Below are 14,209 nucleotides of genomic sequence, written 5' to 3' on the forward strand. Positions count from 1 at the left end.
TTTGACAGTGGGCAAATTATTATTACGCAGAGCCTGTGAACGAGTATCTCGAAAGCGGCGAAGCTGGCTGAATGTTCACGTCCTACTGTTGTGTGCATCTACAGAATGAGGTAGAAGGCCAGTGAAACTACAACTAGGCGCTAAATAGTTGGGACGTCCACGATTCATCCCAAAACATGGGGTTCGGAGCTTCGTCCGCTCTGATAAGTAGGACAGTTGGTGATCTGTAGCATCTCTGCCGAAAGAGCACAGCGCTGGTTAGTGTTCAAATGTTTCGGATCACATCGTTCATCGTACATTGTTGAACGTGGAGCTCCGCAGCAGACTACCCCTACGTGTTGACAAGTCGACCGAACGACATCGTCAATTACGGTTGCAGTGGGCACGGGACCATCGAGATTCGACCGACCATCAGTGGAAACGTGTCGGCTCTTCGGGTGAATCGCATCTTTGCTACATTAGGTCGATGATCGTCTCCACAAACGCTGTCATCGAGATGAATTGCGGCTCGAAAATTGCATCGCGCCACGTACGCAGGCTGGTGGGAGCAGTATTATGCTACGGGAAACATTCTCCTGTGTTTTCATCGGACTTGTAGTAGTAATCGAAGACACGCTGACAGCTGCGAAGCACCTGCATCCCTTCATGCTTGATGGCTTCCTCGACGACGATGTCATCTTTCGGCGTCTGATGTAAATCCAATGGAAACAATCTGGGTCGCTTTCGGGTTCCGTCACCGCGTACGTAAATCAGCGGGCCGTTATTTACCGAATTACATAAGCTGTGCGCAGACATCTAATGCTACATACCACCACAAACATACCAACAAACTGTCAGATCCCTAATACGCAGAATCAGTGACGTATTTCGTTGCACAGATGGACAAAAAAAAAACATTAAGCTGACGATCATAATGTCTTGGCTCATCAATGTATACAGACTAATGAACATTTTTTTTTTTTTTTCATTTTACTCCCGTTCATGCGATTATACTTAAAACTTAATTATTTTTTTTTATTTTTTTTACAGGCTACCAGTTTTAAATAGAAATTCGCCCGTGAAATATATGAAGATGTCCCCAAGAAATTATTTTAGTTTAGATTTAAACCTGACTGATGACTTGAGGCAGTACTTGCAGGTTACTGCCAGTGAGTTTCCGATTGGTGTTATTCGAGCTGACGCTTTTATCTCGGTGCTGAGGCAGTGTTAACGGTATGGTAAAACGTATCTGGAATGCTGTCAATCACTGCTAGGAATAGAGCAGTGTTTCAAATTGGTCCTCTCCCTGCTATCTTTTAGTTTTTTCACAGCTGTTGCAACTTTTCCTTGATGTTGTGGATCCTGGCACTGAGACGGATTTGATGCCGGAGATGGTCCCACGCGTGTTCTATCTGGGATAGATCTGGGGATCTCGCCTTCCAAAGGGAGACCCACAATGATTCCTCTTTCAAACCCTTGCTGATGACATTGTTTCACATGAATAGGCAGCATCGCCGCGTCCTTCCTAGGGATCACTTAACATCTGACACTGTCTACGGCACTTACATGGCCTACCGGGCCTGGAAAAATCACTAAATACGAATAGCGCTAATGCACTCTGTCGGCCGTTCTACCTCACACAGAAGGTCATTTACATACCCGCCGGTTGTGTGTACGTGCACGGAGTTACATTCACACCTGACCATGTCTTCTGGGAGCTTCGGGTTTTCTTTGCCAGACAGTGAATCTGAGTGAGTTTCTTGTTTATTGAGGACTGATTTTGTACTGAGCTGTTCATTACCACAGATTTCCTGTGACCATAGGAGTTCCGTCATAGACATGAAGAGTGTGCCTCTGATATCCATTTACGCGAAGTACTGTGAAGCAAACAAGGAGCATCGCCGCTCCTTTGCATTAAAAGTAACGTCATATGACATTGTTTGCTGACAGACCTTCTTTCTTCGCGTACAATGGTGCCTTGATGTATCTGTTAACTATAAATGTCTGTGAAGAATGAGTGTGGAGTTTTAGTGTTGTGCTTGTGATGTTAGTAACGACAAGAGAGAAGTAGAAAATCTGTGCTGGTATGTATCACACGCCTTTCTAACAGCAAAAAGGCGGCTGGTGATCTCAATGTCGCAATTCTAATGAGACACTGTGGAGGAATTGGTTATTTAATACAGGACACTGGTGGAAAACCTGGTGTGATTTGATACTACCTAGGCAACTGCCCAGTTATCAATCCAAAAAACTCTGTATGAGATGGAATTAGATTACCGGACTTTTCCCCTGCTTGCATTCCATGTTATTTACACGTCTGTCAATACTTTGTGCATCCAGAAATGTCAAATAACACTCTGTTTCAAATGCGGCGGTAAATTATCAAAAATGAAGTGCAAGGCAGGAAGATTAGGACTTAACGTCCTGTTAACGACGAGGTTCTTCTTGGATTGCACAAAGTGGAAAAGGAAATCGGTCGTGACTTTTTCAAAGGAACCATCCCGCCAGTAGTCAGGATCGCTATCGTTGGGATAGTGGACTTGTTTCCCAACGGATCAGAATTCTAATCCTAGCCTGGCTATCATGATTTCAGTTTACATAACGCAAGGATATTTTCTTCGACCGATGCCTACCTCCATGCTTCTGTAATGGAAGAAGCAGCCCGTCTGCAATGACATCAGTCACGACGGGGCATTAAATTTTAATTGTCCGTTTCTGTAAGGTAGACTGTAGGTCCTTATATGTTCATGGCCAGAAAAAACATATGCAGTGAGAACAAAATATTCTTGATAGTTTGATGATGATGTTTGGTTTGTGAGGCGCTCAACTGTGATATCATCAGCGCCCGTACAAAGTCCCAATTTGTACACAGTCCAATTCTTTACACAGTCCTTTCGATCCACTGTCACGAATGATGATAATGATGATGATGAAATGATGAGGACAACACAAACACCTAGTCCCTGGGCAGAGAAATTCCCCAACCCGGCCGGGAGTCGAACCAGGGACCCCGTGATCCGGAGGCAGCCAAGCTAGCCACTAGACCACGAGCTGCGGACATTCGTGATAGTGACGGGTTCCTGTCAGCCCCTGTGCCGTCAGTATGCGAGGATATCTTGTTGTTCTGCTGCACAAACTCCTTATAAGGAAGTTAAGAGCTTCGCGTCTCGTCGATGTCAGTAGTTTTAGAGACGGAGCGCACGCATGATTTTGACCACAATGGATAGGGAAATCCGCACATCGTCCTTCACCGACACGCTGAAAGTGTTGAAAACTTAAATGCAGATGGCAAGACGGAGATTGAAACAGTCCCCTTCCAATTGTTCCAGATCAGTTTCAGTTCCTTAGTGCAAGGCTTTTTGTTACATAACTCAATTTTGACGTATGGGTCGTGGAGCACTGGGCAATTCCGGTGATGCAACAGCTTCTCTACATCACATACGTCTTACGTCCATTAAGTATAATACAGTAAGTTTCAGTTGTTTCGAGCATATCATCATTTTCACTTCATATCCAAATGTTTAAATAATGTTTTAAAGATAGTACAATGCAAAATAAATCAGAATTATAAAATGGGACTTCAAGTGCCTTACATGATTTCTCTTTTGCCAAAATTAGTGCTACACTTTTAATAATACCTGATTATGCTGAAATGAAACACTTAATACGACTGGAAATCAAACACACTCTTTTTCATCAACCAAGAATGAAAGATTGCAGCATAGTCTGGACCTCTTCGTAAGACTTAAATACTACTAAGCGTGGAGGCTGGATTTCTTTGTAAGGTGTAAAGATCCATAACCTCGTACGATTATCATGAACTATATTTTTCAAAAATACTCCTTCTTTAAGGTCATGAGTAATTTATTCCTGAGTCGTTCATCAACTACGATTGTGCTCCCGAATGACCTCGCTACCGACAAAAGGCTCTTACCCGACTCTCACGTGCTCCTTAGGCTACAGCACAGGCTTGACACTGTCGACTTCCATATTTTACTTGACAAATATAGCAGCCAAAATTTCTCGCTAAGTTGAGAGCAATGGCTTCTCTCATACCTGATGTGTCTCCAGCAATGCGCCATGTCCGGCATCATAAAATCACAATGGAGGCAGGTAATATACGCGTACCCCAGGGTTTGGTATGAGATATTCTACTCTTTTCATTGTATGTCAGTGATAAGTTATCAGTCTTGTTCTACTGCAAATACCACATGCACGCTGATGACCTTTAAGTGCAAAACCAATAAACCTGAAGACAGCTACGGAGAATTGCAGCACCGACCTGTGAGCACTGTCAAAATGGGCGAAGGATGGAGGGTTAAAGCTCAACTCATCCGAAACCCAAGTGGTACTTGGTCATTCTAGGCTCATTAGCCGGAAATGTCGGGTATCCCTACCGTCTTTAACCCTAAATGGCACAAATATCATAATCGCTCCTTAAGCAAAGCGTCTAGGAGTAAAAATATATGAAAATCGAGAAATGGACTGAGCACATTTCTGCAATGTGCAAGACGGCATCAGCATCTCTTCATGCCTACAAAAATACAAAAAACTCTTCTTTACTCACCTGAAAAAGAAACTTGTACGAACGTTTATACCGTACTTCCAGTTATTGATTATCCAACAAAGTCTTTCTGAGGAAATCTCACGGTGCCTGGAACTGGTTTTTGAATACCTGTTCGTTGTAATTGTGATGTTAGACTCTTGAATCACATTTCACCATCATATGCACAGCTATCCGGGCTGCGTGCTGACAAGCACAGAGATTTCCATACCTCTGTCTTCTCTGCTGTCTTATCAACATAAAATGCCTCTCACATTTGTCCTCGACCATAACGCTCTTGTCTGAACAACATGGCGGTAAGATCCGTTCCTATCAGACCAAAATACTTTCTGTCCTGCTCCATCTTCCAGCCACTTCCTCGAAGTGCTTCCTAGTAACAGGAACCTGACTCTGCAATAACTTCCCTCATTATATTAGAGAACTGAATAACATATCTTGCTTTAGAGAACAGGTAATTAAATATCTACTAAACCAGTCATAAGGTTACCATTGTCCCTGTACGGACTCGTCCTCGTACATCCTTATTTCCAACCAGATCTTCGTCATTTCTCAGTATTCTTAGCTGTTGCAGTCTCCTTAAATTTCCATTCTCCAAAACTAGCTACGTCAGAAAACATTTATTTTGTACAACTAGAAATTATTGTAATATCCCTCATTATCATTATTTTATTATTTTAATTATTAGTCATTATTATTATTATTATTATTATTAATATTATTATTGTTATTTATTGTTATTGTTATTATTATTAGTGTCATTATTACCATTAATGTCAGATTCGGCAGTAGTAGAAGTACTGTCAGCATTAACTTTATTAGTTCATAATCAGTATTATTTACTCTCATTGTATCTGTAGACACTCAAATCATTTTAATACTATTTGTCATATTAAAATTGTTTTTTCTCAGGTCAATCGCATAAAAAGTTTTATGTGTTATTAAAAGGTTGAGAAATCCCAAAATCAGAATAAATGGATGAATGATGAAGAGAAAACAAGTGTATAGGTAGCCCGGTACAAACAACGACGAAAATTGAAACGTTCTTGCACGCAGCCATAAAAATCATGAACGAAAGAGCAACAATTGGCCCTCTCGCCGGAGGTTCGAGTCCTCCCTTGGGCATGGATGTGTGTGTCGTTCTTAGCATAGGTTAGTTTAAGTTAGTGACCTCTGCAGTTTGGTCCCTTAAGAACTCACTCACATTTGAACATTTTTTGCACAATTGGCAAATGAAGTTTTCAGCTGACTGTAACAAAAACGTAACGCTTTCTTAAGAGCTATTGTGAGTCACCGGTCGAACATATGGACCTATAGAGCCAGAAAGGTAAAGACAGCACAGGCTCTTCAGCGAGCACATAGAAGTGTATTATTGTGCTTGACACGTGTGTATAGAACAACGACGGTTGAGGTGTTCTTGGTGATACTAAGCTTACTACGACGAGACACGGCCGTAAGAGAGACAGATGCACACTTTTGGCTCAAAAAGCGTGAATAAGTTTAAGTAAAGGAGATGCTGAGCACAACAGCCACATCTAAGTAGGATAAAGGCGTTACTGACAGACAAAGGCAAGAAATCTGATACGGGGTAGAAACAGGGAATAGAGCTTACCAGTTGCTTCCTAACATAAAACCGAGCGAGGTGGCGCAGTGGTTAGCACACTGGACTCACATTCGGGAGGACGACGGCTCAATCCCGCGTCCAGCCATCCCGATTTAGGTTTTCCGTGATTTCCCTAAATCGCTCCAGGCAAATGCCGGGATGGTTCCTTTGAAAGGGCACGGCCTACTTCCTTCCCCGTCCTTCCCTAACCCGGTGAGACCGATGACCTCGTAGTTTGGTCTCTTACCCCAAACAACCCAACCCAACCCCTGACATAAAAGAAAGATCAAAGTATCATACCTGGTTCCGACCAAGAGAGCTACACACTCCAGAATGAATATTCACTCTGCAGCGGAGTGAGCGCTGATTTCAAACTTAGGTCTCAGGCCTGGGATCTTCGCCTTTCGCGGGCAACGGCTCTATCGAGTGAGATATTAAAGCCACCAGAATTTTACCTTTGTCAGTATGCCATTTCCTAAGGAAATTGTACATAGGGTTTAGACAGTCGGCGTGACTGTTTCCAGAATGAATTTTCGCTCCTAAGTGGAGTGTACGCTGATCTGAAACTTCTTGGCAGATTAAGTGTCCTGGGAAGAACCCCCACTCTGTGGCTAAGCCATGCCTCCGCAATATTCTTTCTCCCAGGAGAACTAGTTCCACAAGGTATGTAGGAGAACTGCGAAGTTTAGTAGGTAGAAAATGAGGCAATGCCGGAAGTTAAGCTCAGGGATAGGATCGTGAATCGTACTTGAATCGCTCCGTCGGTAGGAAACTTGTCTGCAAAAGGCAAAGATCCCGGGTCGAGTCCCGGAGTCAGTTTTATTTTGCCAGGAGGTATCGAGCTGTAGGCTACCTATCACAACACGGTTCACATCCCAGCTACTCACTGAAAATACGGCAACGCACAGCACACACTTATGGAAGAGGAGCAATCGGCACCCCGGGTCACATCGTCTAGGAGTGTGCCATTGGACAAGATGTTTCAGATCAGGATAGAAACGTTTTTGGTAATACACAAGTTGTAATATAATGTGGAATCAGCAATATGGGGCACGCTTAATTTGTTGACAACTAAGTTATCTGCTTACTAAATACAAATCCACATATCCAAGGGACAACCAAGAAAAGGACATAGATCACTACAACGAGATGCAGCACAACAGAATATACACTTATAACAACCGTCCAGGAGCAGCGAGGAACGGCAGGGAGAACCAGGATTGATTTCCTGAGACCCTGAGAGCCATCTCTCAGTCTTTACACATTGGGTAACACAGCAGAACAACCGCTGTGAATCTCGAGTTTTGACTCAGCGCCCCAGGAGCTAAGCAGCGAGACAAATGAGGAAATCTGGTTTCTTTTTCTTATCAAGCACAGTAATATAGTACAGTATACTCCTGTGCACTGTACTACTGGTTAGCATAGTGTAGTCTAGAAATACGAGGGTTGGAACTTTAATAGTGGCAACTATCTCTTTACAGCTCGTACAAAATAGATACGTGTTTCAAAGTTACTGACCTTCAAAGTAGTCGCCAGCATTGTCTATAACCCGTTGCCAACGATGTGGAAGTCATAGGATACTCTTAGCAGTGGCAGTTATGTTGACAGTGCGAACGGTGCGGTCTATTGCCCGACGAATTTGTAGCAGTTCTGAAGCGAATGCCGTGAAGTGTTCCCTTCAGTTTAGAAATCGAGTTGAACTTACGAGGGCTTAAGTCATGGGAGTGCAGTAAATGGTATAGCACTTAGCAGCCCCATGAGTCAAACAAATCAGTAACAGCCTGCACTGTATGTGCTTCAGCATTGTCCTGCAAAATGATGGTCAGATCCTGCAAAAAGTGTCATCGCTTCTGTCTCTATGCTTTTCCACAACCTATGACCCACAGACGTGATGGCAGTTTCTGTAGGAACTGACCATCATTTTGCAAGATAATGCTGAAGCACGTACAGGGCAAGCTGTTTCTGATTTGTTTGACTGATGGGGTTGCTAAGTGCTATACCATCTACTGCACTCCCCTGACTTAAGTCCTCGTTAAGTTCAACTCGATTTCTAAACTGAATGAAACACTTCATGGCATTCGCTTCAGACCTGCTACAAATTCGTCGGGCAATAGACCGCGCCGCTAAAACTGTGAACATAACTGTCACTGCTAAGAGTATCCTACGACTTCCACACCGCTGGCAACGGGTTATACACAATGCTGGTGACTACTTTGATGTCACAAAAACTTTGAAACACGTACCTATTTTGTACGAGCTGTAAATGGAAATGTCGTGTGGCTAGGGCCTCCCGTCGGGTAGACCGTTCGCCTGGTGCAGGTCTTTCGATTTGACGCCACTTTGGCGACCTGCGCGTCGATGGGGATGAAATGATGATGATTAGGACAACACAACACCCAGTCCCTGAGAGGAGAAATTCTCTGACCCAGCCGGGAATCGAACCCGGGCCCTTAGGATTGACAGTCTGTCACGCTGACCACTCAGCTACCTGTACGAGCTGTAAATAGATAGTTGCCACTATTAAAGTTCCAACCCTCGTATAAATTACAAATTTGTGATATAACAATGTAGCCCCCCCCCCCCCGCCCCATGAACCATGGACCTTGCCGTTGGTGGAGGCTGGCGTGCCTCAGCGATACAGATAGCCGTACCGTACGTAGGTGCATCCACAACGGAGGGCCAGACAAACGTGTGGTTCCTGAAGAGGGGCAGCAGCCTTCAGTAGTTGCAGGGGCAACAGTCTGGATGATTGACTGATCTAGCCCTGTAACACTAACCAAAATGGCCTTGCTGTTCTGGTACTGCGGACGGCTGAAAGCAAGGTGAAACTACAGCCGTAATTTTTCCCGAGGACATGCAGCTTTACTGTATGATTAAATGATGATGCCGTCCTCTTGGGTAAAATATTCCGGAGGTAAAATAGTCCCCCATTCGGATCTCCGGCCGGGGACTACTCAAGAGGACGTTGTTAGCAGGAGAAAGAAAACTGACGTTCTACGGATAGGAACGTGGAATGTCAGATCCCTTAATCGGGTAGGTAGGTTAGAAAATTTAAAAAGGGAAATGGATAGGTTAAAGTTAGATATAGTGGGAATTACTGAAGTTCGGTGGCAGGAGGAACAAGACTTTTGGTCAGGTGAATACAGGGTTATAAATACAAAATCAAATAGGGGTAATGCAGGAGTAGGTTTAATAATGAATAAAAATATAGGAGTACGGGTAAGCTACTACAAACAGTATAGTGAACGCATTATTGTGGCCAAGATAGACACGAAGCCCACGCCTGCTACAGTAGTACAAGTTTATACGCCAACTAGCTCTGCAGATGACGAAGAAATTGATGAAATGTATGACGAGATAAAAAAAAGTGTTCAGGTAGTGAAGGGAGACGAAAATTTAATAGTAATGGGTGACTGGAATTCAAGGGTAGAAAAAGGGAGAGAAGGAAACGTAGTAGGTGAATATGGATTGGGGCTAAGAAAAGAAAGAGGAAGCCGTCTGGTAGAATTTTGCGCAGAGCATAACTTAATCATAGCTAACACTTGGTTTAAGAATCATGAAAGAAGGTTGTATACATGGAAGAACCCTGGAGATACTGGCAGGTTTCAGATAAATTATGTAATGGTAAGACATAGGAATCAGGTTTTAAATTGTAAGACAACTCCAGGGGCAGATGTGGACTCTGACCACAATCTATTGGTTATGAACTGTAGATTAAAACTGAAGAAACTGCAAAAAGGTGGGAATTTAAGGAGATGAGACCTCGATAAACTGAAAGAACCAGAGATTGTACAGAGTTTCAGGGAGAGCATAAGGGAACAATTGACAGGAATGGGGGAAAGAAATACAGTAGAAGAAGAATGGGTAGCTTTGAGGGATGAAATAGTGAAGGCAGCAGAGGATCAAATAGGTAAAAAGACGAGGGCTAGTAGAAACCCTTGGTTAACAGAAGAAATATTAAATTTAATTGATGAAAGGAGAAAATATAAAAATGCAGTAAATGAAGCAGGCAAAAAGGAATACAAACGTCCCAAAACCAGGAAGTGCAAAATGGCTAAGCAGGGATGGCTAGAGGATAAATGTATGGATCTAGAGGTGCATATCACTAGGGATAAGATAGATACTGCCTACAGAAAAATTAAAGAGACCTTTGGAGAAAAGAGAACCAGTTGTATGAATATCAAGAGCTCAGGTGGAAACCCAGTTCTAAGCAAAGAAAGGAAAGCAGAAAGGTGGAAGGAGTATATAGAGGGTCTATACAGGGGCGATGTACTTGAGGGCAATATTATGGAAATGGAAGTGGATGTAGATGAAGATGAAATAGGAGATATGATACTGCATGAAGAGTTTGACAGAGCACTGAAAGACCTGAGTCGAAACAAGGCCCCCGCAGTAGACAACATTCCATTAGAACTACTGACAGCCTTGGGAGAGCCAATCCTGACAAAAGTCAACCATCTGGTGAGCAAGATGTATGAGACAGGCGAAATACCCTCAGACTTCAAGAAGAATATAATAATTCCAATCTTACACATTCTGAAGGTTGCAGGGGTAAAATACAGGGAGCGAAAGGCTATTTACAATTTGTACAGAAACAAGTTGGCAGTTATAAGAGTCGAGGGGTAAGAAAGGGAAGCAGTGGTTGGGAAGGGAGTGAGACAGGGTTATAGCATATCCCCGATGTTATTCAACCTGTATACTGAGCAAGCAATAAAGGAAACCAAAGAAAAGTTCGGAGTAGGTATTAAAATCCATGGAGAAGAAGTAAAAACCTTGAGGTTCGCAGATGAGATTGTAAGGACTTGGAAGAGCAGTTGAACGGAATGGACAGTGTCTTGAAAGGAAAGTATAAGATGAACATCAACAAAAGCAAAACGAGGATAATGGAATGTAGTCGAATTAAGTCGGGTGATGCTGAGGGTATTAGATCAGAAAATGAGACACTTGTAGCAGTAAAGGAGTTTTGCTATTTGGGGAGCAAAATAACTGAGGAGGAGGAGGAGGAAATTAGTGTTTAACGTCCGGTCGACAACGAGGTCATTAGAGACGGAGCGCAAGCTCGGGTGAGGGGAGGATGGGGAAGGAAATCGGCCGTGCCCTTTCAAAGGAACCATCCCGGCATTTGACTGAAGCGATTTAGGGAAATCACGGAAAACCTAAATCAGGGTGGCCGGAGACGGGATTGAACCGTCGTCCTCCCGAATGCGACAAAATAACTGATGCTGATCGAAGTAGAGAGGATATAAAATGTAGACTGGCAATGGCAAGGAAAGCGTTTCTGAAGAAGAGAAATTTGTTAACATCGAGTATAGATTTAAATGTCAGGAAGTCGTTTCTGAAAGTATTTGTGTGGAGTGTAGCCATGTATGGAAGTGAAACATGGACGATAAATAGTCTAGACAAGAAGAGAATAGAAGCTTTCGAAATGTGGTGCTACAGAAGAATGCTGAAGATTAGGTGGGTAGATCACATAACTAATGAGGAGGTATTGAATAGAATTGGGGAGAAGAGGAGCTTGTGGCACAACTTGACTAGAAGAAGGGATCGGTTGGTAGGACATATTCTGAGACATCGAGAGATCACCAATTTAGTATTGGAGGGGAGCGTGGAGGGTAAAAATTGTAGAGGGAGACCAAGAGAGGAATACACTAAGCAGATTCAGAAGGATGTAGGCTGCAGTAGGTACTGGGAGATGAAGAAACTTGCACAGGGTAGAGTAGCTTGGAGAGCTGCATCAAACCAGTCTCAGACTGAAGACCACAACAACAACAATGTAGCATACTTCAAAAGATCAGTAGCATGTGGCATCTGGATTCCGAATGAAAACATATCTGTGCTGCACATGGCCAAGGGGTGACATGTACATTATTACAGTTATTTATACTATTTTTAAAGCAGATATTTTACGTAGCTCTTTCTCCTTAAGCAACATAATGCTTGGGTTTGAAATTATGTTGAAATGTTATGTGTTATTTTCGTACACAAAGTGCTCGGAAATTCCGGTTACAAACTTCCAGAGGGGAGTGAGTACATAATATTTTGAATGGGAAGCTATGTTCGGAAATATCATCAAACAATATTACTGAGGGTCAGTATTATAGGCGCCAGATCCTCTAAATGTATGCAGCAACAGGGCGATCCCGTGATGATGTTACGGACTTTGAAGGACGATGGAGAAGAATAAAAGTATCGAATTGAGGTAAGCGTCCTTTAATTGGAAACGAACAGTTATACAGTTACATCGAAAATCATTCTGATACCTCTGGAACTGTAACACATGTACCAGTAATGGTGTTACTGAGAATATAGGGAGGCGCCTTTCAGAGGTGGTAGTAAGGACAAAAACGAGAAAAACTATCCAGCAAACATGTGCTCTAAATCGCATACCTGGGTAGTTATGAGCACTTCTTCATCTTCTCCAGTGTGAAAACCTTCTCCGCTATTGAACAAGTGCTCGTAGCTCTTAATGTGTGTATGGTTCAAATGGCTCTGAGCACTATGGGACTTAACTTCTGAGCTCATTAATCGCCTAGAACTTAGAACTACTTACACCTAACTAACCTAAGGACATCGCACACATCCATGGCCGAGGCAGGATTCAAACCTGCAACCGTAGCGGTCGCGCGGCTCCAGACTGTAGCGCCTAGAACCGCTCGGCCACTCCGGCCGGCAATGTATGTATTTCAGAACCCATGTTTACTAGACATTTCCTCTTGTCTTGGTCCTTGCTACCACCTCTGAAAGTTGCCTACCCCATATTCTTGGCAACAACAGTACCGGTACATGTATTCCACTGTCAGAGGTATCAGACCGTTTTTCGCTCGTAATTTCGGACTCGTTCGTTTCCGAACCAAGGAGTTCATCTCAAGTTAATACGTCTCCATCATTACTGAAAGTATGTAATGTCATCACGGATTCACCCTGTATACAGGGTGTTACAAAAAGGTACGGCCAAACTTTCAGGAAACATTCCTCACACACAAATAAAGGAAAGATGTTATGTGGACATGTGACCGGAAACGCTTAATTTCCATGTTAGAGCTCATTTTAGTTTCGTCCACCTACGCTCAATGGAGCGCGTTATCATGATTTCATACGGGATACTCAACCTGTGCTGCTAGAACATGTGCCTTTACAAGTACGCCACAACATGTGGTTCATGCACGACGGAGCTCCTGCACATTTCAGTCGAAGTGTTCGTACGCTTCTCAACAACAGATTCGGTGACCGATGGATTGGTAGAGGCGGACCAACTCCATGGCCTCCACGCTCTCCTGACGTCAATCCTCTTGACTTTCATTTATGGGGCATTTGAAAGCTCTTGCCTACGCAACCCCGGTACGAAATGTAGAGACTCGTCGTGCTCGTATTGTGAACGGCTGTGATACAATACGCCAGGGCTGCATCAGCGCATCAGGGATTCCACGCAACGGAGGGTGGATGCATGTATCCTCGTTAACGGAGGACATTTTGAACATTTCCTGTAACAAAGTATTTGAAGTCACGCTGGTACGTTCTGTTGCTGTGTGTTTCCATTCCACGATTAATGTGATTTGAAGAGAAGTAATAAAATGAGCTCTAACATGGAAAGTAAGCGTTTTCGGACACACGTCCACCTAACGTATTTTCTTTCTTTGTGTGTGAGGAATGTTTCCTGAAAGTTTGGCCGTACCTGTTCGTAACACCCTGTATACATACACCTACAGAAACCGGCGCCTATAGCAATGACGCTTTGTAGTGTCGTCGGACGCCGTTTCCGAACGTGAGTCCCTGTTCAAAATAAGAAGTAGTCACTCCCCTCAGAAGTACTAGAAGTTTGCAACGGGAATTTCCGGACGTCCTGATTAGGAATTCCTGTGCGACATTTTGTCTTTTCTTGCATGTAGGTAACAGACTAACAGAAAACAGAAAATAAATGTATGACTTAAAACGTGTTGCCTCGTGCTGACCTTTAGGTGGGACGGTGACATCGAAGGTGCCCCTCTTGGTGTCGATCTTCATGGCGCGGAGGTGTGTGGTGAGCGCCGCTGAGGTGTGGCGGAGGCTGCGGAGGTGTTGTGCAGACT

General features: G+C 43.5%; 1 protein-coding gene across 1 annotated transcript in view; it reads right to left on the bottom strand.

The window, feature by feature from the left end:
- The window catches only part of LOC124613210 (probable metabolite transport protein CsbC), a 210,275-nt gene extending 196,066 nt beyond the window's left edge, over positions 1-14,209 (bottom strand). The window contains exon 1 of the mRNA XM_047141885.1: positions 14,093-14,209. Within this exon, the coding sequence (XP_046997841.1) occupies positions 14,093-14,144 (52 nt within the window). The 5' untranslated portion in view covers positions 14,145-14,209. The remainder of the gene's footprint in view (positions 1-14,092) is intronic.

Source organism: Schistocerca americana, chromosome 4 (assembly GCF_021461395.2).
Source record: "Schistocerca americana isolate TAMUIC-IGC-003095 chromosome 4, iqSchAmer2.1, whole genome shotgun sequence".
Classification (NCBI taxonomy): domain Eukaryota; kingdom Metazoa; phylum Arthropoda; class Insecta; order Orthoptera; family Acrididae; genus Schistocerca; species Schistocerca americana.